The sequence below is a fragment of the Carassius auratus genome, chromosome 41, assembly GCF_003368295.1.
Source record: "Carassius auratus strain Wakin chromosome 41, ASM336829v1, whole genome shotgun sequence".
Classification (NCBI taxonomy): Eukaryota; Metazoa; Chordata; class Actinopteri; order Cypriniformes; family Cyprinidae; genus Carassius; species Carassius auratus.
Genome location: NC_039283.1, coordinates 14,347,655 through 14,372,605, shown reverse-complemented (window position 1 = coordinate 14,372,605; position 24,951 = coordinate 14,347,655). Strand labels below are relative to the sequence as shown.

General features: G+C 36.5%; 1 protein-coding gene across 2 annotated transcripts in view; it reads left to right on the top strand.

The window, feature by feature from the left end:
* The window catches only part of LOC113060163 (oxysterol-binding protein-related protein 3-like), a 52,904-nt gene that overhangs the window by 16,393 nt on the left and 11,560 nt on the right, over positions 1 to 24,951 (top strand). Inside the window, exons 2-11 of one of the 2 annotated variants that reach the window (XM_026229042.1) lie at positions 10,156 to 10,217; positions 10,299 to 10,397; positions 16,482 to 16,598; positions 17,545 to 17,598; positions 18,811 to 18,924; positions 19,579 to 19,743; positions 20,072 to 20,183; positions 20,272 to 20,375; positions 22,937 to 23,029; positions 23,410 to 23,569. In XM_026229042.1, coding sequence (XP_026084827.1) covers positions 10,302 to 10,397; positions 16,482 to 16,598; positions 17,545 to 17,598; positions 18,811 to 18,924; positions 19,579 to 19,743; positions 20,072 to 20,183; positions 20,272 to 20,375; positions 22,937 to 23,029; positions 23,410 to 23,569 — 1,015 coding nt within the window. In that variant the 5' untranslated portion in view covers positions 10,156 to 10,217; positions 10,299 to 10,301. Of the gene's footprint in view, positions 1 to 10,155; positions 10,398 to 16,481; positions 16,599 to 17,544; positions 17,599 to 18,810; positions 18,925 to 19,578; positions 19,744 to 20,071; positions 20,184 to 20,271; positions 20,376 to 22,936; positions 23,030 to 23,409; positions 23,570 to 24,951 lie in introns of both variants that reach the window. The other variant, XM_026229043.1, reaches the window with a different exon arrangement.

Sequence of the window (24,951 nt, the reverse complement as noted above, 5' to 3'; positions counted from 1 at the left end):
TTGCAATGTTTTCAACTGACATTATTGTATAAAATTATCCGAAATGTGGAGCGCGTGTGACTGCGCTGCACATTAAGTGAACTACATCGGCGCTGCTGCACCAAAACACAGTTGCTCACATTAATTTGATCCTGCTGGATTCTGTTCTAGAAAATGTCAGATTTTTAAAAATCCGGCATACAGTGCATTAGATCGTGACAGTGCATGCGTGCAGACGAGGATGAGCGAGCCCGGCTTTGGCTAGATTTATTTGGAGGTTATTGCTCATGTCTCATTCGGCACAAATCGAAATGTTTCCATGTTCGCAATGTATTTGAATGTTAAACTATTATTTATAATGTAAACTAGGCTTGTACTTAACACGCATTCGCATATAGACGGAAAAGATGATCCTCTTCATATGAGCAAAAACGTCCTTGGCATAACAGCAGAGTGGACCGGTATACTACGGTCTATTTAAACTGAATGCTCCAGGAATGTGTCGGTCACAGCGCCTATTAATCACTGTTTTGAATCCAGCAATTATTTATTTAGAAATGATAAGATCTGATTATGACAAGTGTGGTATAAAAGCTTTGTTTATTAGAGGAATAATAGGTTAACTGGAAAATGTTAGATCGCGACCATGCTTTTGGACCCCATAGTCTTCATTTACGCGGCTTTGTTCTGGTTTGCCGGTTGGTCACGAATTTCCACAAATTCAGTATATTTAGGCATTGTTTCTTTTCCTAAATCTTCATAGTCTAACCCTCTAATTTCCCAGGTTTATTTTATTATCTTTCGCTTTTAATAACTGTTTTCGCATCTCTTACTGTGGTAAACATGGGAAGGGAAATTAAAGATTTCATGAATTAAGAATTCGTTCGATTTATTAATTTGTTTCCTTATTTCACTTAAATCATGGGTTATTTAGGGAACAAAATTAATGAAACATGGACAATTGCCACATTAATAATTCGTAGGAATGAATTAACAAGTTGTAGGAATGAATAGACTACCTGTCCTGTCACTGTGTCCCGCAGCCCTGCAAAGCGCACGATATAAAACAGTTATCTGATGAAATGATTAGTAACTACATTTCTATTGCATTTAATGTTGAAGGACTTTTATGTTGTTTCTATTTTAATGTACTTTAAAGTTTAAATCACATTAAAAGCTTAATTTGTACATTGTGAATGAATGATGATGCTTTTATATATCGTCACCGTCACTCACAGCCGCTCGTACGTGTTGAGTGCGCATGAGCCGCACGCAGCCCAACATTGAATCGGTTAACCGACCATCGATAGCCTTAATCGATTGCATCTCTTATCGACAATTAATCGATCATCAATTAATCGTTGACATCCCTAAACTGGACTGTTGCTCAGTGGTTCACAGTCCTCTTTTCAGATGAAAGTTAATTTTGCATTTCATTTGGAATTCAAGGTCTGGAGGAAGACTGGAGAGGCACAGAATCCAAAGTCCAGTGTGAAGTTTCTGAAGTCAGTGATGATTTGAGTGCCGTGACGTCTGCTGGTGTTGGTTCATTATGTTTTATCAAGTCCAAAGTCAATGCAGCCATCTACCAGGAGATTTTGTAGCACGTTATGCTTCCATCTGCTGACAAGTTTAATGGAGATGCTGATTTAATTTTGCAGCAGGAATTTAGCACCTATGTCAGGGATCTAGGAGGGAAGACCCAATTTCATTGGAAGGTAATAAGGTTTTATTGACAAAACAGATGGAGACAAGAGGGTAGTGAAGTGAACAATAGATAACACAACAGGATAACAGTTAACAGGAACAGCTAGGGGAGGCCACTGGGAAAGCTTCAGGAAACAACTGGCAGAATACTTGGCAACAAAGGGAGCAGCAAAACCAGGCTGATGGAGAAGACCACACAAGGCACCGTAGAGCAGATCTCAGACACTTGTTAACCACTGAATCTGAAACAGACCAAGTGCCAGGTAGGTAGAACCAGGGCAGGACACACGGAGACAGGTCAGGAACTCGAACACAAAACTAGATAGGACAAAGCTCCACAAAAACACAAATTAAACTCAAGACAAGGAAAGATATAAGCCAATGAACTAATAAAAGGTTAAGTAACAAGATAAGAAATTACCAGTTTAACCAACAAGAATCAAGACTAGAAAAGCCAAATAAATATTACAAATAAAAGCCACAAAAGAACAAACAAATTACACAAGACCAACCAGACAAGGAGACATGGGTGCGTGTTCAGCCACATAAAGAGACAGAGAGGGTGTGAATGACCATGAACCAGCAAACAAAAAAGGGTAAGGGGCACTATAAATAAGGAGGAAAATACATGAGGGACAGTTGAGCACAATAAGACTAACCAGGCTGACGAGGGGGGTGTGGTAAACAGGAAACAAGGAGGAGGGGCTAAAGGAGCACATGGCCGAGAAAACAATTAACAAAGCCATGTGCTGATACTAGACACAAGAAACAAAACATAAAACAAAGTGCAAAATCCTCACAACCTACCCACAGTGCCAAAACCACTTCCAAGTGATTTGCTGACCATGATATTATTTTGCTTGATTGGCCAGCCAACTCACCTGACCTGAACCTCACAGAGAATCTATGGGGTATTGTGAAGAGGAAGATAAGTAATATCTGAAAAACAATACAGAGGAGCTGAAGGCCCCATCAAAGCAACCTGCAGTACCACAGACAGTAATTGCAAAAGGAGCCCTAACCAAGTATTGATAGCATAATTAAACCTACTTTGGAGATACTGAACCTGTAAGTCGTAACCATCAGAACTCAAACAAAAACTCTTTACATATTTCAGTTTGTACGTGTGCAATAAATGTAGAATATAAAAGGTTTGCTTTTTTAAATTAAATTACAAAAAATAAATAACTTTTCCATGAAATTCATTTTTTTTTTACATGTACCTGCATGTACTTAAGGGAAATTGTACATATTTTCCCCATAAATATGCTTGTAACCAATTGCTTTTATATATAATTGGACTTGTAATCACTTATCTATCATGCAAATATGCTAGCTATAATATTACATGGCAAAAACATGTATCAGGCACCAATATTTCTGGTCTAGGAGGAATACAAAGGAGTAATGGTCATTTTAAGGACCTGGCGGCGGCCATTTTGAAAAACGGGGCCTTTCTTGGAGTCAAACTTTGGTAAACTTTTAGTATGTTTTTAAGTACATTTGATACTACTGTAAACCACTCTGAAACCTTTTGTTAGAAATTTTTTGGGGTCAAGACATATTTGCAGCTGACTATACTGCTACTTCCGGCAGATGTGCCCTCAGGACCCATATAAGGAATTTCCGCTCCATCTAACGTCACACAGACCCATAACTTTCCGAAACTTGTGACAAACCGGAAGGAGTATTTTTGGAACAGAAATATTTCTTCAAACGTACAACTTAATTTTTTAAACTTTGTCCATGTTTAGCATGGGAATCCAACTCTTTAACAGTGTAAAAAACTCAGTATGCATGAAACAGCATTTCACCCCCCCTTTAAGGGAAAATTTGGGTTGAGTGGGTTTGGTGGTGTTGCAGCCCATTTTCTCGGTCACACTTGGTATCCTTGTATATATTTAATAAGAATTGTTATATGGGAGTTGTCACTCTCTTGTCATACGTAGTATTTATTAGGAATGCATTGGTATAGCTGATAATTAGTTTTATTATGTCAGCAGGATGGCTAATATTTCAAAGCTGTGTAAGTAATAGTCTGGATTAATTAGATTAAGCAATAAATATTTTTTCTTTTTTTGCACAATTTCTGTAATAAATCTTGCTCTTGTTAAAAAGAATTATAAACTTTGGAGTAATATTGTAATATTCTTTAATGTTTTTGAAAGAAGTTTCTTATGCTCATCAAGGCTGGTCTTGAAATTCAAGGCTTGAAACTGGTCTTAGAACGACAATATTATCGTTTATCGTGATAATTTGTATGTACATTATGAACAGAGGGGCTCAAGCCCCAGTTATTATATGCAAAATAACACTAGTGCAATGATATTTTATAGACATAGTTTACTGCAAAATATGATATAATATATATATATATATATATATATATATATATATATATATATATATATATATATATATATATATATATATATATATATCTTTTAAAATGTAATTTATTTATTTATGTAATTGCAAAACTAAAAATTTACAATTACAATACTTCAGCCTTCAGTGTCACATGATCCTTCAGAAATCAGTCTAATATGCTGATTTGGTGATCAAGAAATATGTTTTATTATTAGTGATGAATAATAAAACTTTATAACGAATAATGAATAAAAAAAAAAAGGTTTTATTTCAGAATTCTTTAATCGAACCCTTAAAATAACATAATTTATTTAAATGCTAGATAAATTAATTTAGTTAATTACTTTAAAACTGGAGTTCATATCATTTTTATATGCTATTTTTTTCATTGCATTATTTTCATTACAATAATGAGTATAGTAACTACAAAGTTTTTTTGTACATACACATATATATAAATATACATACACATACATATACATTAAATTACTGAAAATAGTAACTATAAAACTCTGTAGATACACAGTTGCTAAGTGGGTTGCTAAAGTGGGTCTGGAGTCTCTCTGCAATGGTGAATATGTTTATAATGCAAAGACTGAGTAAGTTGCTGTTGTAATTCTGTTAAAACAGTCTGTTGGTCCATTTTCCTTTCGCCTGCTCCCCTAATGAATAATGAATAAGTTATAAATAGTGCTTACCAACAGCTGCCACTTTTCCTGCCACGACAGAGTTTTGATTAAAGAATGAAATGAAGAGTCTGTGTATCTGCCTGTTATTACTGTGTGTATAATTGATGTAGTGTGACTGAGAGGGTCTGGGATTGCCCACAGCATTAATGAATCTTTCAGTTTAACGGCTGTCTGTGAGTGGGTGCCCTGTGGGCCTCCGGCGTTACGGGCAGTAAATAAGCTGTGAGTTAGAGCTCTATGATATGATGTGTCCGGTTTCCCTATCTAGTCTTTTCTATGACTTGACAACCAGAGATTCATATATCAAAGTAACTTTTGATTTGCTATATGTAAATCTCTGGATTGAGCTGATGGAGAACCATAAATTGACATTCCTGGAATGACTTATGTGACACTTAACATTTTATGTTTTTTCATTGAAATATCTATTTTGTAGTTTCTTCTTATCACTTATGTACATTAGGGCTACATGTTACATCTTAGTACTTCATTATGTCATTGTAACACTATATCAGTGAATTACATGTTTTTAAGTGAAGGCCATATAAGGACCTGTTTACCGTTAGCTTACAATAACCGTCCAGTAATATGGCTTTATTCCTGCATTAGAACCATCTAGCACTGCCCAAAAAATGGTTGGATTTAATTTTTGCCTTTTACCAATAAAACATTTATTTTACTCTTTCATGAGATGGACTCATCTGTACAACTCAATGACAGGTTACAGCAGTACAGAAGGAGGAGGAGATTATCAGTGTGTAATAACTTCAAAACAAAAAAACAAACAAAAAAAATAATAAACTTTTTTTGCTTCAGAATATATCTACTACAGTCTATGAGTCACACAGAATATTCTCATAATATTATAGTGTTCAACTGCATGAAAAATCTCTTCAAAATGTATCTTCTGTGTTGCATGGAAGAAAGTTAAATGGGTTTGAAATAATATAAGGGGGTGTAAATGCCAGAATATTTATTTTTGGTTGAACTATTTCTTTAAAGTCAAGAGCTTGAGCCCCTTGATTACAGAAGGCAAGCTGGAACTGAAAAGGTTCTTACAATATGTGAATGTGAATGTGAACTCATGAACCAAATACACAACAGAAGTGCTATTTATGCATCAATCAGCACTTAAGAAACGCTATGAAAAAGCAGAAATAGCTCAGATCAAATTGATATCCAACATCTATGCTTACAACTGAAATCATACCGTCTCTGTGCTGTACACATGACAGTAGGATGTGACTCATTGCTGAGAGATTTTCTTCAGACAATCAGCCTGCTTCATAAAGCTAGAGTGCATGTGATTGCACTTCTGCTGGTCTTTGTATGATGCTTATTGTGTGTGTGTGTTTGCATGATTTATATGGTTTTATATGGTTGTGTGCGCATACGTGTTTGCGCATTTCTGCTTGTGTAGGGTTAGTTAATGCATAACATGTCCATTTCTTTCTTTTTTTTTGATGTAGATGAACATGTCGATTTTAGGTTACAGCGATACACATTTTCAAAATCAACTAGTTCATGAATTACCTAAACGTCTTGTTGACTAATTGGTCTTAAGCCTGATGCACACTATATGAGTTTTGCAATCTATTTAAAGATTGCATATTTGAAAATGTTCTTCACAAAATTCTGTTCTGTTCACTTTAAAGAAGGTATGGACCGTTCACAAATTCCTTCTTTTCCAGGCAAAACAAATTCGATGTGTAAATAAGATGGTGACGGCAGTCAGTGTTGTCAACGATGACCAAAGTCTTAGCTAATATAAATATTGTGCAGTTTGATTTAAAAGACGTTTGATGTTTCTCAATCTGTCTGAGCTGTATAATTAGGCTGGTTTTATGTTTAACTGATCCCAGTTGGATGTATCTCTTTAGAGCAATGTTTACTTCAGATTCGTTTTTGCAGTCTCTGTTAGTGAACAGAGAGTTTTTCCATGCAAACTATAACAGCTAAAGATCATCCCACCAATTTAAGCAGAAAAAAATGCTTTAGTCATGGTGTTCTGTGAGTGAAAATAAAATATATCTGTGCTTAACTAATACTGAAGGGGGTCGCACACCGAACGAGAAGCGCAGTGCCTCGTCGAGCCTCGTCTTTAAAATTCGAACACATTATTCACACACACCGGCGGCGCCATTCGGCGTCTGTCCGCGGCGCCCAGCTACGACTCAGAATGCTGTTCAAATTTCTGCCGCGCCACAGAGCGCCATCTACATAGCAGATGTTAGTAACTGAAACTGAAACTAAAATACAGTACATTTGTTTCATTCAAATAAAACATTACAAAGTGTTTGGTTACGTTTTCAGTCAGGCTGCACAGTTGCCTAGACAACAGATACAACAAAACAACAACAGACTTATTATAACACAGATTCTTTTCATTAATTAACGTTCAAAACTCAGCTTTTATCAATTAAAATCATATATTTAAAATAATAATAATAGATGAAGTTAAAACGTTAAAAGTTAAACCCATCTTGCTGCGAAATTGAGCTCGCGCATATAGAATGTGCGCGTCCGGTGTGCGATACCTCGAGTTGTCCTACATGTGGCGCGACTCAGCGCTTCTCGTCCGGTGTGCGACCACCTTTAGCCTCCAACTCACACATTGGCGAGTAAAATCTAATCATTTATAAGCCATTGGCTAATATTAGACATAATTTAGTCGCCCATAGTGAAGATTTAGTCGCATATGCGAGTGATTTACTCACAATGTTGAGGGTTGCTAAAGATCCGGACTGCTTTCTTCTCTCCCTAACGTGGACATCCTGTAAAGAACACAGCAGAAACTCCTGAAAGAAGTGAGAAAGAACTCATGAAAAACAGCAGTAGAAAACTCTTTGCCTTGAAAATAGTTGTTTTTTTTATCATCTTTTATCAAGAATGAGTATTAGAATTAATTCTAATAAACAATTAGAAGAATACAATTGAAAAGGTTAATGTTGTATCATAATACAGGTATTTATGTATGTGGGTATGTTAGTGTCTACATGTATAGCTGTATGCATAATAAGTATGTGTGTGTGTTTAGTGTGATCAGTGGAAAGTGAATGAATAAATAATGGGGGCAGTACATGGAGGCAGCTGCTCTCTGTTGGTTTCTGAAGTGGCGCAGGGTGAGGTGAGACTGGCAGCAGTGGAGAGTGCCATTTACTCACACCCAGGAGTCTGCTTACCGGAACAAACCAGTCACCACAGCTACTTAAACTGACTACATGCTGCGACCGTAATTAGCCATATCTGTATCCTCAATCGCTCAGTCAAGAGGTTTAAGAAGATGTCGTACAATTCAAACAATTGTCTTCACGCTAACTGATTTGACTCATCTGAGATTAAACAAATCGCACAACCTCCAGTGTAAAAAGAGAAACTTAAATAAGAATATCCAGTAGTTTTTTCAGCTAAAATGACATCTACAATTAAACTACAAATCTCTCTTGGTGTTTTCAAGGTCGCAACAGAACCTTGTAAAGGTATAAAGTGTAAATAATAAAACTTAGCCAACTAAAGAGCTTAAAAAACACCCTTTCTGTAATTGCAGGTGTAAATATATTGGAAATATATTAAAAATATATATATAATAAAATAAATATAATATATTTTGTGATCCTATCACATTTGTGGTGAGAAAATAATTCAAGCAATTTGGGTGTAACAGCATTTTTTTGTGCTTGTAGTGACTTGTAGGACTAGGAGACCCTCTCATTGATAAAGTGGGGACAGGAGAAACATTTCAGTGCAAGGCAATATAATGTGTAAATGACATCCTGTCTTTGACTATCCACTTTGGATGCAAGATGGATGTTATAACATAGGACATGTTTCAATGACAGGATATCAGCATGTGTTCCTCTTGTCTATGAAGGTTTTTAGTCATTCATGTCATAGCATGTCGGGTAAAATGAGCCTAACACAAGACACGAGCACTGATTCAGGTCATTCATCCACACTGTTGCATTCAGAAGCTCAGATTACTCCATCCTCACGGGAAGTGATTAAATTTTAGTATGTCGATGTGCAGCTGACGCATGATGCTGATGCACATTAGCTGAAGAGTCAACATATTGCTCATTTTCACATTTCCCTGTGTTATATTCTATTCCCAGGGAAGATACATTTTAGACAGATTGAACTGAAGCATAATTTCCCTTAATAAAGAAATAGTGAGAGACAAAGGGAGAGAGAAATTTGTAAGAAAGGATGTGTGTTTACTGACATTCACTTCACAGGCCGATGGAAATGAAGGGGTGTTTGGTTTACTGTGTGCAAAACTAATCTAATTAACCTTGCTGCATTCCTGTGTCCCTCATTGTGACCTGTGCTGCTGCTTATAATGAAGAAAAGTGAGAGACAGACTGGAATATGCTTTTCAAAATGCTATCAAAAGGCATGCTAGAAACAAAAAAAATGCCTTACACATAAGACTCGCTACTGCAAATCATAAACCAAAAAGGTCAAATACTGTATGTAATATATAATGTATATAATATAATGTTATGTTGTTCGTAATTGACCAATCTGGATATTTTGGTGGCTGATGGTAAGTAAAAAACGTATGTATGTGATAATGTAAGTTACACCTGAATAACAATTGTGCAACTAATTTAAAAGAAATACAAAATATGGTACATCTGCCTTGGTGATATATCACACGTTAGGCGTCACATCACATGTCAAGTCCAACGTCACATGTCTTTACGGTGTGTGAACGAACAGATTCTGGAAAATCACTGCGGTGTGAATGAACCAAAATCAAACGATGCCGGGAAAAATCACAGTACACATTATATGTATATTTATTTCTTTATTGCAGAATGTTTATTGTGATAGTTTTGTAAATTCATGCAGATAAAATGTGTGTGTGTGTGTGACATATGTTTCACACCCTGTAACCTGCGTTAATAACCAACACAGGTGCTGTAACACAAGTATGCATATGGTGCTGTTGGGACACATGACTTAAACAGACACAAAGCAAGAGGACATTTGCATTTTGTTCTCCATTCATGTGAGAAGCACACTCTGAGGAAGACAGAGTAGTGAACTCTGATGGCTGTTGCTGCTATAAATTAAGCACGGATTCATAGAGACAGTGTTTGTTCAGTGTAGCTCCCACACTTTCATAACTTTAATAAGAAGAAGCTGAGTGAGAGTCAGACGATCCGGGGATGACATCTATAGTATGTCCAGTGATTCACACTGACATCTTTCCTCAACACAACCCACAGATTGTGTGTCCTGTTGACCAAGCTTTTATACTTTCAGATAATTCTGCTATTTGATATCCTGTGGTGGGTGAGTGGTGTTCATTACCTGCACAGTTGAAAGCCTGACATCATGTTGAGGTTGCCTTTCACATACATCTCCTGATCAGCCCTTTCTTTCTCTCTTCATCTCTCCACAGTCTCGAACACGGTGTCCAAGCTTTGGAAGAACAAGCAAATGGAGACCAACAACGGCTGAGCTGTCAGTTCTTGCACCCTCATCTCCTCTCCTCCAGTTCCACCTCTTCCTTTCCTTTTACATTTTCCCTCTCACTGAAAGCAGGAGATGAGCTCAGAGGAGAAAAGTTCCACCATGTCCCAGAAGATCTCCTCTCCTTCTCACAGCAATAGCAGTTCCTCCTCCAAACATGACAGCAGACAGGTAAGTGTCTATCCATTTGATTTGGAAGACCATGAACTGCATTTACAGAAGTATCACTTTGGTACACTCTCAAAAAAAAAAAAAAATACAAAGGCGGTCACTGGGATGGCACCCTTTGATTGGCCCCTTTGAGCTGATTTTTCAGGTTTAATATTTGTCCTGCTGATACTGTAAATAGGTAGTTGGTGTAAAATACTTCTGGGAAATTGACCTGCTGTGGTGTAACATGAAATACATCATCTACAACTGTTTTTTAAGCATTTTCCTGCCCTTTTAATATATTAAAAAAGTATGGAAGCCTACACATAATGATCTTCAAGAAAAAATCTAGAAGAAATCGTCAGTCTTTATTCAGAGACCATAAAATAAAGTGCTCAGTGCATACCTTTTTTTGCATGCAATCTGCTAGCAATCACATTGTTTACTATATTGCACAAGCTGATTGGCTTCAGCTGTAACTGCACCCACCGAGCTTACTTTGTCAACATTTAAATAGTCTGGTTCAGAGACACCTGCCTAGATCAGCTATAGGCCATTTTCTATATCTATATTTGTGCAGCAGCTGCATGTCTGTGTGTATGTCTGGCTACTTGCTCTGCTCTTGCAGTGATAGCAGCAGCAGAAAAGTAGATCAGGTATTTTAAGACCAAATTAACATACTAAATAAATTAATATACTTAAACTACTCCAAAGGTTGTCTTGACTAAAATATACCTTTTTATACTCATGATGTATAATTATTAACCTTAAAATATTGATGTTGATCAAATAAAAATTCAGTTGATACACACTTCTACTTAACATTAGCTTAAGTTTAAATGCAGGGACATAAGACAGCTATGTTTATTCTAAGAGCTGAAGTTCTGTTTATAGATCTTAGGATGATACGCATGCCTGCTTCATACAAAAAGGACCTTAAGAGTACAAATATTTATAGTGCTTAGGTTTTTTTTAAAGGGGGGGGGGGGGTGAAATGCTCGTTTTCACTCAATATCCTGTTAATTTTGAGTACCTATAGAGTAGTACTGCATCCTTCATAACTCCAAAAAGTCTTTATTTTTATTATATTTATAAGAGAAAGATAGTCTGTACCGATTTTTCCCGGAAAAACACGAGCGCCTAGAGGCGTGACGTGTGGGCGGAGCTAAAGAATCACGAGCGCCAGTAGGCTTTTGCGTTGAGAGCATGTGGAAGCTGTGACACAGATCCCGAGGCTGAAATTTAACAAGAGCAGCATCAGCAAAGGCGTCTCTATGTGGTATGTACTGAAACTGTATATATTTGCTTAGCGGTTTTGGAAAATGACTCAGTTCCACTTTATGTCGTCTTTTTTTTTTTTTTTTTTTTTTTAAGCTGTACATGTGGAAAGTGCAGTTTGATGAAAACATCGCATGTTGTTTACTTGATGTGCTTACGCGCCGATAGCTAAGTTAACAACACAGAGATATTTAAAGCAGTTTTACTCACCGCATGCGGTTCCAACACACGATCGTGACCCTTTTTCGTTGGGATTGCATCATCCTTAAGAAATAAACGATGTGCAAATCCGTCGTCAAATTGGGCCTTGTTTGTAAAACAAGCATCTTCGAAATGCAGGGAACAAACAAAAACACTTGCACAACTCCGTTGATGCTCTGTAAAAATAAACTCCATCCACTGGTCCCTTAATGCTGTTTCTCTTTTGGTAATCTGCCCAGGGTTGTCTTGCCTTGGCAACCAAAAACACACTCCTTTTGTGACATTTCGCGATGCTCTCGCTCTGATCAGTGAATGTCTGTGCTCTCAGTGCTCTGCTATACGGAAGCGCGCGCTCTTCCGGCAGACGCGCCCTCAGGATCCATATAAGGAAATTCCGCTCCATCTAACGTCACACAGACCCATACTCGAAAAAAACTTTCCGAAACTTGTGACAAACCGGAAGAGGTTTTTTTGGAACAAAAATACTCCTTCAAACGTACAACTTAATTTTTGAAACTTTGTCCATGTTTAGCATGGGAATCCAACTCTTTAACAGTGTAAAAAACTCAGTATGCATGAAATAGCATTTCAACCCCCCCCCCCCCCCCCCCCCCCTTTAAGTTGCTTTTATGAAAAACTGGCCGACATACAGATAAAGCAGTGAGGCAGAATGCAGTGGACTAGACAAAATGTTTCTGGACTTTACCCAAAACTTTCTCAGCTACTCCTTTCCACTTTGTGTTTATCAGTCACATTACCCACTGTGCAGAAACACAGTATTAATCTCTGTTCTCAGTCAGATGACTGTAAGAAATATGAATAAAACAAATCTATGAAATGAGCCTTGAGCACCAGATGAATAAAAACATATCAGGCCCTTTCATTTATTGCAATTCTGAAACACTTCCTGAGGCTTTTGTGCAAGGCAATTAGTGGAAAACTAATCATGTTCTGTGGATATGAAGGATAAATACAGCAGGGTTTAGAAGTCTGCTATTGGACATTTGGATGCAATTACATGTCTTCAGCCATTGTTCACACAGATTTGTTCCAATTATGTATAGACTTAACATATTCGGTGGATGCAACACACTGGTGGTGGATAAGGAGATACCCCCTGACAATGTAAATCTCTTTGAGTGCCCAGAAAAGTGCTATTTAAGGAATTATTATTATTATTATTACTATTACGTTCACCTACACGTGTGTGCATTAGTATGCTGTGAGCTCCGGAGGGTGGATGGGTGTCCTTCTCCTCAAATGAACACGCCGACCTGATTATGAGTATATAATCTTTAATCTCATTATTTGGTAGCATTATAAGGCCAATTCACACCACACCGACAAACACGAGTTGTTGGATCATCCCCTGTTGGCATTTGTTGAAGTTTGTTTTCACCCGACTGAACATGCCTTATCTGTGTTTGTTGGGTCGTGGAATGTCTGAGAAGTCTGAAATGATTTTCCAACAATTGGCAACAAACTCTGACATAATCTGATGTGGCCATGAACCGTTTCCACGATGATGCACATATTTCATTCAAAGTGAGCTTCAACCATGGTCTCTTTCGTTTTATTCACCATCTTTCTGGCAAAGAATGTCACAGAAAGACAATAATAAAAGTAGGGGTGTCCCCGACTAAGGATTTTCATTCGAATTTTAGAATCTTGCTGATATTCGACTGATAGTCAAATCATATGTTTGGGGGCGGGGCAAAATACATTGAGTCAAGTCAGACATTGGACAGCCATAATTACTGTCAACACTGGGAAAATGTGTAATGAACACCTTGCAGATATAAACAGGGTAAATAATGTTTTATGTTTTGATTAACAGATAGCTAACACTTAACGTCGGCGAAACCATAACAAATCCTTTTAATTAATCAATTTCTTTTTTTTACAATGGTGCTCTCATTATAACGTTAGCCTAAAACGTTAGCAGTTAATGTTCTGCATTTCTGTTTTGAAGATGACCAGTAGAGTGACGCATTTGAAAGCAAGTTTTTAATCAATGGGATTAAACTCATAATTTCATATAGAATACGCTTCGTTATTTATACAACATAATTTTTATATTAGGACTTATAGGCTATCTGCAAAAAGAGCCCGAATGCACATGAACATATCTGCGGGGCTCTGAATGAACTCTTTTTGTGGACGCGTTCTTCACGAAACAATGTGCTGAAACACAGCAGCTAAACTCTAAAAATTCACAGCGTTTTAGTATAATGGTCTTCTCATCATAATAGTATGTATATAACAGTCCCAGTCAAAGTTATTAATATTCTGCATTGTAGTTTGACCTGCTCGTTCTGTGCGCTAAAGAGATATCACCGTTGTACTACAATGAAGCGCTTGACTGAACCAAAGACATCTTATATCAGGTAAATAATATATCCACGATATATATACACCGGCTGAAATGTTTTGAAATCACTTGTACCCTACCTAATCTAAAACATCCAGTCTCTGGCTGTGTCAGTTTGAGTCTTGAGTTTTAAATCCCTGCCGCCAAGATGCTCTTCTGTCGGTAAGGGATTATGGAAAGTGAAACATAAATCTATAGGGGTAGTGGGATTTATTCGCTCACTTTCAAATATTAATTTGAAGCTTCTTTCTTTTCAGATTCTTATAGTTTTATCATAACAGGCAATTTATCATAATAACTTATTGGGAGAAAACCAGTAATTCTAAAATAGTCAAAATAGCATAATCAATAACACTCCATGAATATTCGACTGATTAGAGCGATAGTTGAATCAGGCTCTTCGAATCAAAGCATCGATTCATTGACTATTCGGGGACACCCCTAAATAACAGTAAAGTTTTGATTGTGGCTACAGGATCATCCATTTCTTCCCCAGTCAGACTTCCCCGATGTTACACTATCTCTACAACAAAATACAAGGAAGTTCTATTGATTACAATCAGTGATGCTGTCTACACTGGATGTGAACTGTTGTATTCGCTGTAGACTCTTTGACTCAAAGTTTGTTGGTGTTTGTTGTGGCAGTGTAAAGCTCATAACTCCTTCTAAGCTGAGATATGTTTTACTGTTTGTGTGGCAGACATTACTATACCAACATCATGGAATTATGTCGTGTAGAGTTTGTACTACTTCAAAGAGGAAATCACCTCCATGCCACGCTCAGCTGAAGCAGTAATTAAAGCAAAAGAAGCCCCTACCAAGCCCCTACCATAAATGAACAGTTAATTAACCTACTTTCCAGAAAGCCAACAATTCACTAAATGTTTTTTATTTTTTATTATTGGTTTGATGAAGTATTCTAATTTGTTGAAACTTAACGTACTTAACGTCTGTGTGCATTGAATTTATTTAATACATGAGTTTCACAATTGAAATAAATGAACTTTTCCTCGACATTCTAATGTATTTAGAAGTACCTGTATATATGTATGTATATATATTTCTTTCAAATTGCTATTAATATGCAATTGATTTCTGAAAACACTACAGTCAGTATTATTTATATTATTCATATTATTTATGTAATAAGTGGGCATACTCTTTTTGAAAGTAATCTAAAGTATACTTCTTTTTCACGAGGGTTGGTTGATCATCTGCTCTATTTCTCTGTCAACACAGTATTCCTCGAAGGTTGTGTTGCTCTTTGATTTGAGTTGCTGTGTAAGAGAGGTTGGTTTCATTAGTCTCACTCTGTGGTTCTTGATGCATGTTTGGGTTTTGTCCTTGGCTATAGAGATGTGTCTTTAAAAGTTGACATTGATGTAGTGAACTGCTGAGAGTGTTAGTGAGTATTTGGGCAGTGCGGTTCTCGCCTTGAGGAAGAGACAGAGAATGCTAAAGAAAGAATGAGACCTACATTTTTCCCATCTGTCAGCACTGTAAATAATAAAGAGAATATCTCTTCTCTCTGAATTTAATCTTGGTTGTTAAGAGTATGCACATAGAATACAGTACAGTACAATACAGGATATGGTTTTTGTTGGTTCTGAATTGTATAGATAATCCATGATTTTCACTTTTGCTTCTGCTTTGGTTTACAAATATTTCCAGTAAAATAAAGAATGACTATCTCTGCGTGCAGGAGCATTAAACCTATAACTAAGTTGAATGGCTGAATGAGCTTTTTTTTCCTTGTTCCGAAAGAATCATAAGCTTGCAGCAGCTCCATTTTTCATGTTCCTCTAAAACATTTTCTGTACATTTGTTTTCCATTGTCATCAAAATCCACAAATGTCTGCATTATTTATCATACAAATAAATAATAAAAGTATGACCAAAATCGTTGATATCTTTTATTTAATTATATTTATGTCATATATCATGAAATATAATTGAAAAAACAACTATTTGTATTAATCATACAGTAATGCCTATCCCATATTAATCTGTCAGGTTATTTCCTCACTTTTTCTTGACTTGTTAAATCTCTGTTTTCACATCCTTCTTGTGTGTAAATAATGTAAAGCAGTCATATCTAATAATAGACATCTAATTATATCTACTGCAGTGTCTCTAGTTGACACATTTATTATTAATGTCTGTTTTTTTTTATAGGCATTGAGTTAGAAACACTAAATGTAGGTCAATTAAGTTTCATTGTACAGTGTTCATGTGTATTGAACTGGATTGTACAGGACAGCTGGGAGATCATTGAGGGTTTGCGTGGTGGTCTTTCTAATGTTCAGGAGCCAGAGAAGCAGGCCGGCTACATGCTGAAGAAGAGGAAGTGGCCCATGAAAGGCTGGCACAAAGTATGTAGCTAACAGTCATGCATCAATTCCTCTACCTATGTTTTAGTAGAAATGGAAAAAGTGGAATAATTAGATTAGTGCAGAGATTTCCAGATCTCAAAGCAACTGAGCGGATTCATGCTAACCTGTCTGAACACATTCAGTAACTCTGATGAACCCTGCACTGAAAAAAACAAATTATATTTATTCAAATTTTGATTTCATATTAATCGAAAATATATATTTTTACAGACAAAACATTCATACAGAGCACAGAAATAATTGATCATAAAGATCACACTTAATCAAATTTTCTTTAGACACAAGACAACATGTTAATGTATAGGTCTATTTAATAATTTTAGGGCTTTTTATAACTTATTTCACCATAAACAAAAGCTAAATTAGCTATAATATGAAAACTAAGAAGAAAGACCTTAATATTTATTGTGATATCTTTAAAAAGTATGCATCATCTTGCCTGTCATGTTCTAACAGCAACAAAAACTCCAGAAAAAATAATAAAAACCTAATGTCTGTAGCCAGTAAAGTTGCAAATCAAGTTGTTTCTTTAAAGTTTTTGATTTAATGAGGAGTACATTTTGCTTTTAGCCAAACTGAATTAAACCATTAACCACGCTTTAAATAAATGGCACAGTCATTTCACATTTGACATTTTTCAGTGTGGTGTGTCTGACAGTTAAAGCACTCATTCTGTTCAATTGAAGTGCACAAACACAAAGATGAAATGAGCATTTTTTGATACAAAAATACTTCCTTCTGTGCCAGTTTAACGTTCAGATACAAAGTAAGCCATTCAAAGGTTTGTTCTCCAAAAATACCCTTCAACCAAAAAGAGTAAATACAAGAATGGACAGAAAAGAAGCATAGAGATACACACACACTCAGAACATTCATCTTTTACCAAATAAATCTGAGCCAAGTTTCTGTGCTTCTTTCTTCACAGAGATTCTTCTACCTGGATAAGGGCATTTTGAAGTATGCCAAATGTGCAGCTGATGTGAGTCTAAAAGGCCTCACACACACACACGCACACACACACACACACACACACACTCAGTCTATTGAACTAAAGCACTCAGGACTTTTAGTGGTCAGTTCCCCATCATGTAAGTCTTCACAGAGCTCTTCATCTTTAGAGGCCCAAAATCTCCGTCTTTCTGTCAATATATGTTTCCTGCTGATAAAAGCCTCAAGCTGTGGGTATGTAAAATAAAAGTTAATGTCCCCATGGTTTGAAAGCATTATCTACAGCAGATAGTTTGCAAATGTAAAGCGGTAATTTCAGAACAGAAACTATTATACCACATTGCGTGGTTGCCTTTCCTCGTACTAGTCTGCCGTCCTAAACAGCGTCATGAAGGGGCCAGGGTATTAAATTATAATGAAAGTACATATTTAACCTGCCATATATATTTTTGGTCTCTAAATCATAAGCACTAGTTGAATTTGACACGGTTATGCATTAGCGAAATTAGCTGAAGCCCGTTTGCTTTTAAAGTTCTGCAAACCTGTCACCTATTGTCAAATTTACTGTTTTGAATGCACAGTATGCTCACAGAGCGCTGTATGCTTACAAATTCAGATTTAGTCAGATTACAGAATAAATGACTCTTATGAGCAAGTTATTTTTATGTAATATTTTATCTAATCAGTGTACAGTAGTTATTGACTGGTCAGTTATATGTCAGTGTAGTTAAAGATACACATTATTTGTTTTGTCAGTACTATTTCTAAAACCACATAGTACATGCATATTTACCACATATATATTTTTTATATATCATTAAGGACTATTGTTGGATTGCATTTATTCAGGTTAAAAAGTCTGATTATATGTATTTTTTGCAAGTATTGTATTTAATTTTATTATTAAATGTAACTGGCAATGTAAATGTCATTCTTTTTTAAATATTTATCCTTATAAATACTGAAAGTTTCATTAATGGAACCAAATCCATAAATTCTTCACATTTCTCATCCCTACTTTTATGCCATTCATGTAAACCTGTGAAATAGCCACAGTAAGATGAGATGACTAGAGAAAAGCACAAGAGCCAAGAATTCAATTTGAATCTAGATTCATTTGAGGCTTAACCAGGAGAAACATATTTGCTCAGTAGTAATTTGAGTATGTTGCAACAAAGTAGCATCTGTTGACAAGGTAGCAGTGATATTTATGGGTTAAACCTCCTGTCTGTGTTGTGTGCAGGTCGAGAAAGGGAAGCTCCATGGCTGCATTGATGTGGGGTTGTCCGTCATGGCCATTAAGAAGAATTCCAAGTGCATTGATCTGGACGCCGAAGAAAACATTTATCACCTGAAGGTATCACAACAATTATAATATTAGACTGACCTCGGAGTCAGAATGCTCTGCGGTCACAGGAAAAGCATTAGTGGAGACTGGTGCATCCTGTAATTTAGCTGCAGTTTTACTGGAACATGTTTCATTATGATGGTACACAAGGTTAGCTTTAGCCTTAAAGTAGCACTGAAAGGATTTTGATAGGATATGCATCAAAATGTCCATTGAATTAAATTGAAGTGTAATTTCACTTACATTTGAATTGCTCTTGTAATTATCATTTAAATAGAATTACAGTAGTTAATAATTACATTAATTCAGTTTAGAATTGAACTCAAATTGTCAATGCATGTATTACCCTTAACCTTCAAATATGAGTTCTAGAAGCAGCAATTTTTTATGTCAGTATGAAACAAACCCCAACAGAGAGTTTGACTCTCACATGAAATTCTGCTTCCACGTAGAGAATCCTCTTTTAAAGAGACTCATTTAAGTGAGTTTTGAACTTTTGATCTCAGGAATGGGAACCAGGTCCTTCGGATACAAAATCACGAGGTCAACCTTCATCTAAGCCATTTTAAAGTGCAGACACGCACAACGTCAGGGAAAACAGCTTCTGAATCATGATTGAGTAGGTTTCCTTTATCCTGACTCTTTAAATGTGGTGTATTGCAGATCAAGTCCCAGGAGCTGTTTGATGAATGGGTCTCTAAGCTCCGTCACCACAGACTTTACAGGCAGAATGAGATCGCCATGTTCCCTCACGAGAAAACGCTCTTCCACCCTCATTACCCCCTCACCTCCTCCCCCACGATACCTGACAGTCAGTCCATCAGAAAGGTAATGCCATGGGACATGTAGAGGGTTTAGACGGAAAGATAAATGTCAGAAAGAATTATAATGACTGTGCAAGTGCTTTAACTTTGAGAGGATGTTAAAAACTGTCAATTTGTAGCAACTTTTACAAAATAGACTCTCAAAAAAGTGTTTCACACTGTGACTAGTTTAATTTGTCCACTAACAATGTCCAGCAGTGTACAGTATATCCATTTATTACACATACACACACACATATATTATTATTATATCATTATTGTTTTACTTAGCTGGGGTTGTACTTTTGCATTTATTTTCTCTTTCTCTTTCTCTGCTCAATCATTTTCTGTAGCGTGCCTCGCTCGTAAAGCAGTCCTCTCTCCACTCGCCGGCATCTTTTGCCAGCCAGGCCAAGGTGACCGCCTGGCTCCAGTCTTCTGATGACATGGACAGGTGCACCAAAGGTACACGCACACTAATTTATGAATCCGTCTCACTCTGAAGATGCTGTGCCTGCAGCTTTTTACTGCACAGTGTTCTTTGTCTTCTCAGAACTCTCAGTATGTGAGGCTCAGCTGCTAGAACTGAATCACTTGTTGAGAAGTATGGAGGTGTTACACCGCACCTACTCTGCACCAGCCATCAACGCTCTGCAGGTTACATCTCACTCACACACAAAATTATAACAGTCTTATAAAAGTAATTACATGTACATTATGTATTTTACTTTTTGCTAACAATCTATAGTTAAGCCATATATCAGACTGCGCCTAAAACAGTTACGCCTGTTTCACATATAATCCGTCTGCAGTGCGTCTGCAGTACGAGTGTGTTACGTATGTTGTGCTGAAGCAGCACGGACTCATTGTGCTTTCACACAGGACGCGTTTGCAGTCCGCTACTGATCCGCGTCGGTTTAAGCCACAAAAACAACATCTGTCCATTATTTTGATATCAAAGCATGTAAAAAAAATTAAAATAAAACAAATAATAAAAATTCAGCATTGTGATACTCTTTCATCACAGTACAGTAACAATCTTTCATATACATATTTTAATTCAAATATAAACAACGTATTACGCATGCAACACATTTAAACACAACATTAGCCTAATTTTCTTGTTAGGATATCACAAACATTTAAAATTAAAATTCACCACTGACAGAAACAGTCGACTCTCGTGCCTTTTGCATTTAAATCTTTATTACACGCAATCCAACGGGTCTTAAATAACTTTGTTTTTCTGCCTCTGTAAAAGTGCATATATAATGTTGCCTTGTTTCTCGAAAGTTGCTCTTTTTCTTGTTTTAAATCAAGCCAAAACTCATGTCTTGCGTGTTAAACACAGTAGGCTTTAATTAGTATACATTTATTGTGAAATGACTGCATTTCCGTGTCAATCCATGTTCATTTTTACCGCAAACAATGCGCTGTCACTTTAATTCAGTGCATGCAGCACAGCAAAAATAGACTCGGTACGTAACTGTGTGCAGTGTGAATGCTGGAATCCGTTAACATGGGTGCGTAAAAAATTACGCAGTGGATACGCACCGCAGACGGAGTATGTGTGAAACGGGCGTTACATTTGCGACCACACATATTAATTTGCAAGTTTAAAACTTTAAAATGTGCATGTAATGCATTTTTCCCTGCTTGTTTTGTGATCACATCTTTTGTTATGTTGACATAATAAACTGAGACGATGCGTCAAAGTTTTAGCGGGCAAAAAACAGCGTTGACGGCACACCGTGCAAAGTAAAAGTGCAGAAAAGCAGTCTATTTTGTGCACCACTGAAATTACATCAAGTAAAGTGGTCTGCTGCGTGGACATTAACAATTCTTGTTTATAATCGATACTGATATAGCTTCTTGTCATTACAAGAAGATATGGCATCTTAACTTGAATCAAGATATACTGTGTTCTGTAAATTGCTGAACTTCATAAAATTTGTAGCGCACTTGCTGTCCAATAGTCACAGTAAGCTTTATGCTCTGTTAACTTTTAATAAACAAAGTATCAGCTTTAAGATTTTGCCAAATTCATACCTAAATTCAAACATAACATATTGGTGCTCTTTAATGTGGCATGAGCCCTCGCTTTCGCTCCTTTGTTCAAGTGGAACGTTTACAAATATATTATGAGATAAACATGAATGGACATCAAAAGGTGTTATAAGATACAGTACATCTTACTGAAACGTCTCATGTAACCACTCATTCAGTGTTTCAAACTGCTGGAAACAATGCAACATAACAAACATTTACCTCACAATAACCATTCTGCATCCATAAACTCATTAGTCAGCTAGAAAAAAAAAACTATAAATTTATGTGCTATATTGCTTATTCATATTTTTAGTTAACCTTCTACATGATAAGAAAGAATGCAGGGAGCTAAAGATTAAATTTAGACAAAAACTTTAAAACCGCTGCCCTCAGAAAAGGCCAGTCTTAGTCACTCAGGCAGTGGTCCAGCTGTGCCTGTGGATGCTGTTAACTGACAAACAGTCATTCAGTTGATATCACCGTTTCACAAGGATAGTCATGATCAAATTATTCCACATAACTGCTGTTACAGATGAGCTATGATTCAGAAAGCTGTCCTTTCATCTGCCAAATGGGCCCGCCTTATTTTATTACAACTGCTGTTTACTTTGGCTGCTGTGAATGTAAATGTTGTCCTCGGCTAGCTTGCAGGGTTTGTTTTTCATGTCATCTGGCTTTTTACTCTTTTCATATTATGGCCAATAACCAATGGCCAGTATTTAATACCGTTACGTGAATTTGTGCATCACAAAATTGTATAGTATGAAAATGGATATTTATTTCAAGATTTGCTTAAGAACATTAGTTGTTAAATTACTAGTGTTTAAATATAAATTTGCTAGATGAGTGTTAGATGATAGCAAAGCTATCTAAATGTAAAAATATGGGGAAACGAGCTTGCACAATTACATTTCCATATTGCCATATTGCCACAGCCATGTTGCTGCGGTACTTAGGAAGCAGCTGGGGGTTCACCGATCTGAGACTCAAACCCACAACCTTCGGTTAACTCTCTAACCATTAAACCGAGACATTGTGCATATATATATTGTGAATGTGTACAACGAATCTATTTTAGTTGATTAAAATGTTTTCTGTATGTTTTAGGGGAATGATAGGAATTAAAAAATAAATAAATACTGAGTTTCAGTATCTTTCATTCTGTATAGGCCTCAACGTACGACAGCCCCAAAAAAGAGAAGAGACATCCCAGAAAATGGCGTCCCAAGAATTACGGGAAAGACAACAAAACAACCCTTCAGGTGATCCGTGACCTTCTACTTGCAGATATTAAAACATAAAACCAGTTTTAAAAAGGCTTTTTTTTGTAGCTCACAAGGCAGTTATTAATCACTTCATGAATACTTCAAATTACTAGAGCGCCTTGCATTTTTAATGTTAACATAATGTTTTATGGAGCTGATTTGCTGATGTATTACATGCATGAATAGTGTGATGATAATGATAGTTACGCCTCGTTTTATTGTCTCTTAAGTATTACACAAAGGACCATTAGTTAGTTTTACTGCATGCAAGAGAAACTTAGAAACCTATCATGTTTTCCCCAAGCCATTTATCTCATGCCAAAATGAATAGCACCATCACTGACTGTTGACCTGGTTTTTCTCCTAATATTTTGAAGGTTCCGAGCTGTATCTCAGCAGGCTCTTTCCGTCTCCATGCGTCCAATCCCAACCTTTCTTTAGCAGACCTGACCAATGAGAAGCCATACCATGAAACTTTAGACTCGCCTATAGATGTATCCAAACTGCAGGAAGACTTCTGCCGTGTCGCAAACAACCGTGAGTTCTGCTTCAGAAAACTACTTTTAGTGATGTATCACTAGAACCACCATTTATCACTGCACCATTTATCCTATGTGACAAATTATACCTCATCATTCACCCCTAAATCCCACATTTTTGGTTCAGAATGTCCTATTTGCGGATAAAATACATGTCATCAGGAGGAAATTGCAGAGGGAACAGCTAAAACTCGGGAGAATGTGACAGATGTTGATTTCAAATGGTTTTATGCACTTTATCTGCATGAAAATCAGTATCGTCATTGTCAGAGAAATCACCCAGCTGGTCCCTTAGTAGTCAAAAGGTTTGATTGGACAATATTAAGACCTCTCTAGGTAAGCCGACCAGCAAGAATAATATACTAAAACACTTAGATCTGCATGAGTTTCCATGCTAGTTCCTGGAGTATTTTACTGTGCTGTTCTACATTATGGATTAATATGGTATTTCTAGTGAATACTGATAACCAAATGTGTATCTAGGTGAATAAGCTAGTGAATAAGTGGTAGTGATACCAGCACAGCGTTTCATGCAAATGTTAGTCTTTTGATATCCATTCAAAGGATTTGGTGGCTCCAGACCTGCAAATCTGGCGTGAATTGAAATTGAAAAGCCATTATTTACTGCAGGTGGTAGGTCATTGTAAATTAGGCAACATCAGTGACATGCAAATAATCAAACTTCTGTTGTACAGTACAATATACCTGTTTTTTAGTGGTGGCTCTGTGATGTTGTTTCTAAAGTTGCCAATTAAGGCTAGAGAGAAATATAACCACTACTACAAGACACATGATACACAGCTTCAAATCAATGGGTCTCATTCATGAAACATTCGTAAATATACGAGTAAATATCTGAACGATTTGCGCGTAAACTTCCCGAAAACTCTTCTCCTGATTCACAAAAACTTCGTAAACATCAGATGTGATAGTGAAATGTGTGTGTGTGTTAATGAATTCCAATCAGTCGTAAATGGGAAGCGCGTGCACGCTCACTCTCAATTACCATAAATCCCGCCTATTAAATCAGACTGACAACTATATATGAGCTATATATGATCATATTATGACACCAAACGAAGGATTTCAACATGTCTTCTCAAAAGCGACTGAAAAAGAAACATTTCTCAGCTGCAGAAATTGAAGTTTTATGATCAGAAGTTCATTCAAAACGCCACATTTTAATTTCAAGCGTACTAGTGGCGTATCAGGTCCTAAAAAAGGAAGTTTGGCAGCATATTACAGATCCTATTACTGGCTCTCATAATAAAAGTTAAAAGAAAAACCGTATGTAATTAATATATATAATATTTTTTTCAAAATGCTGTGTAAATATGTACCCGATTAAGGTGAATTAAAATGCAGCCGTATTAATGAGCA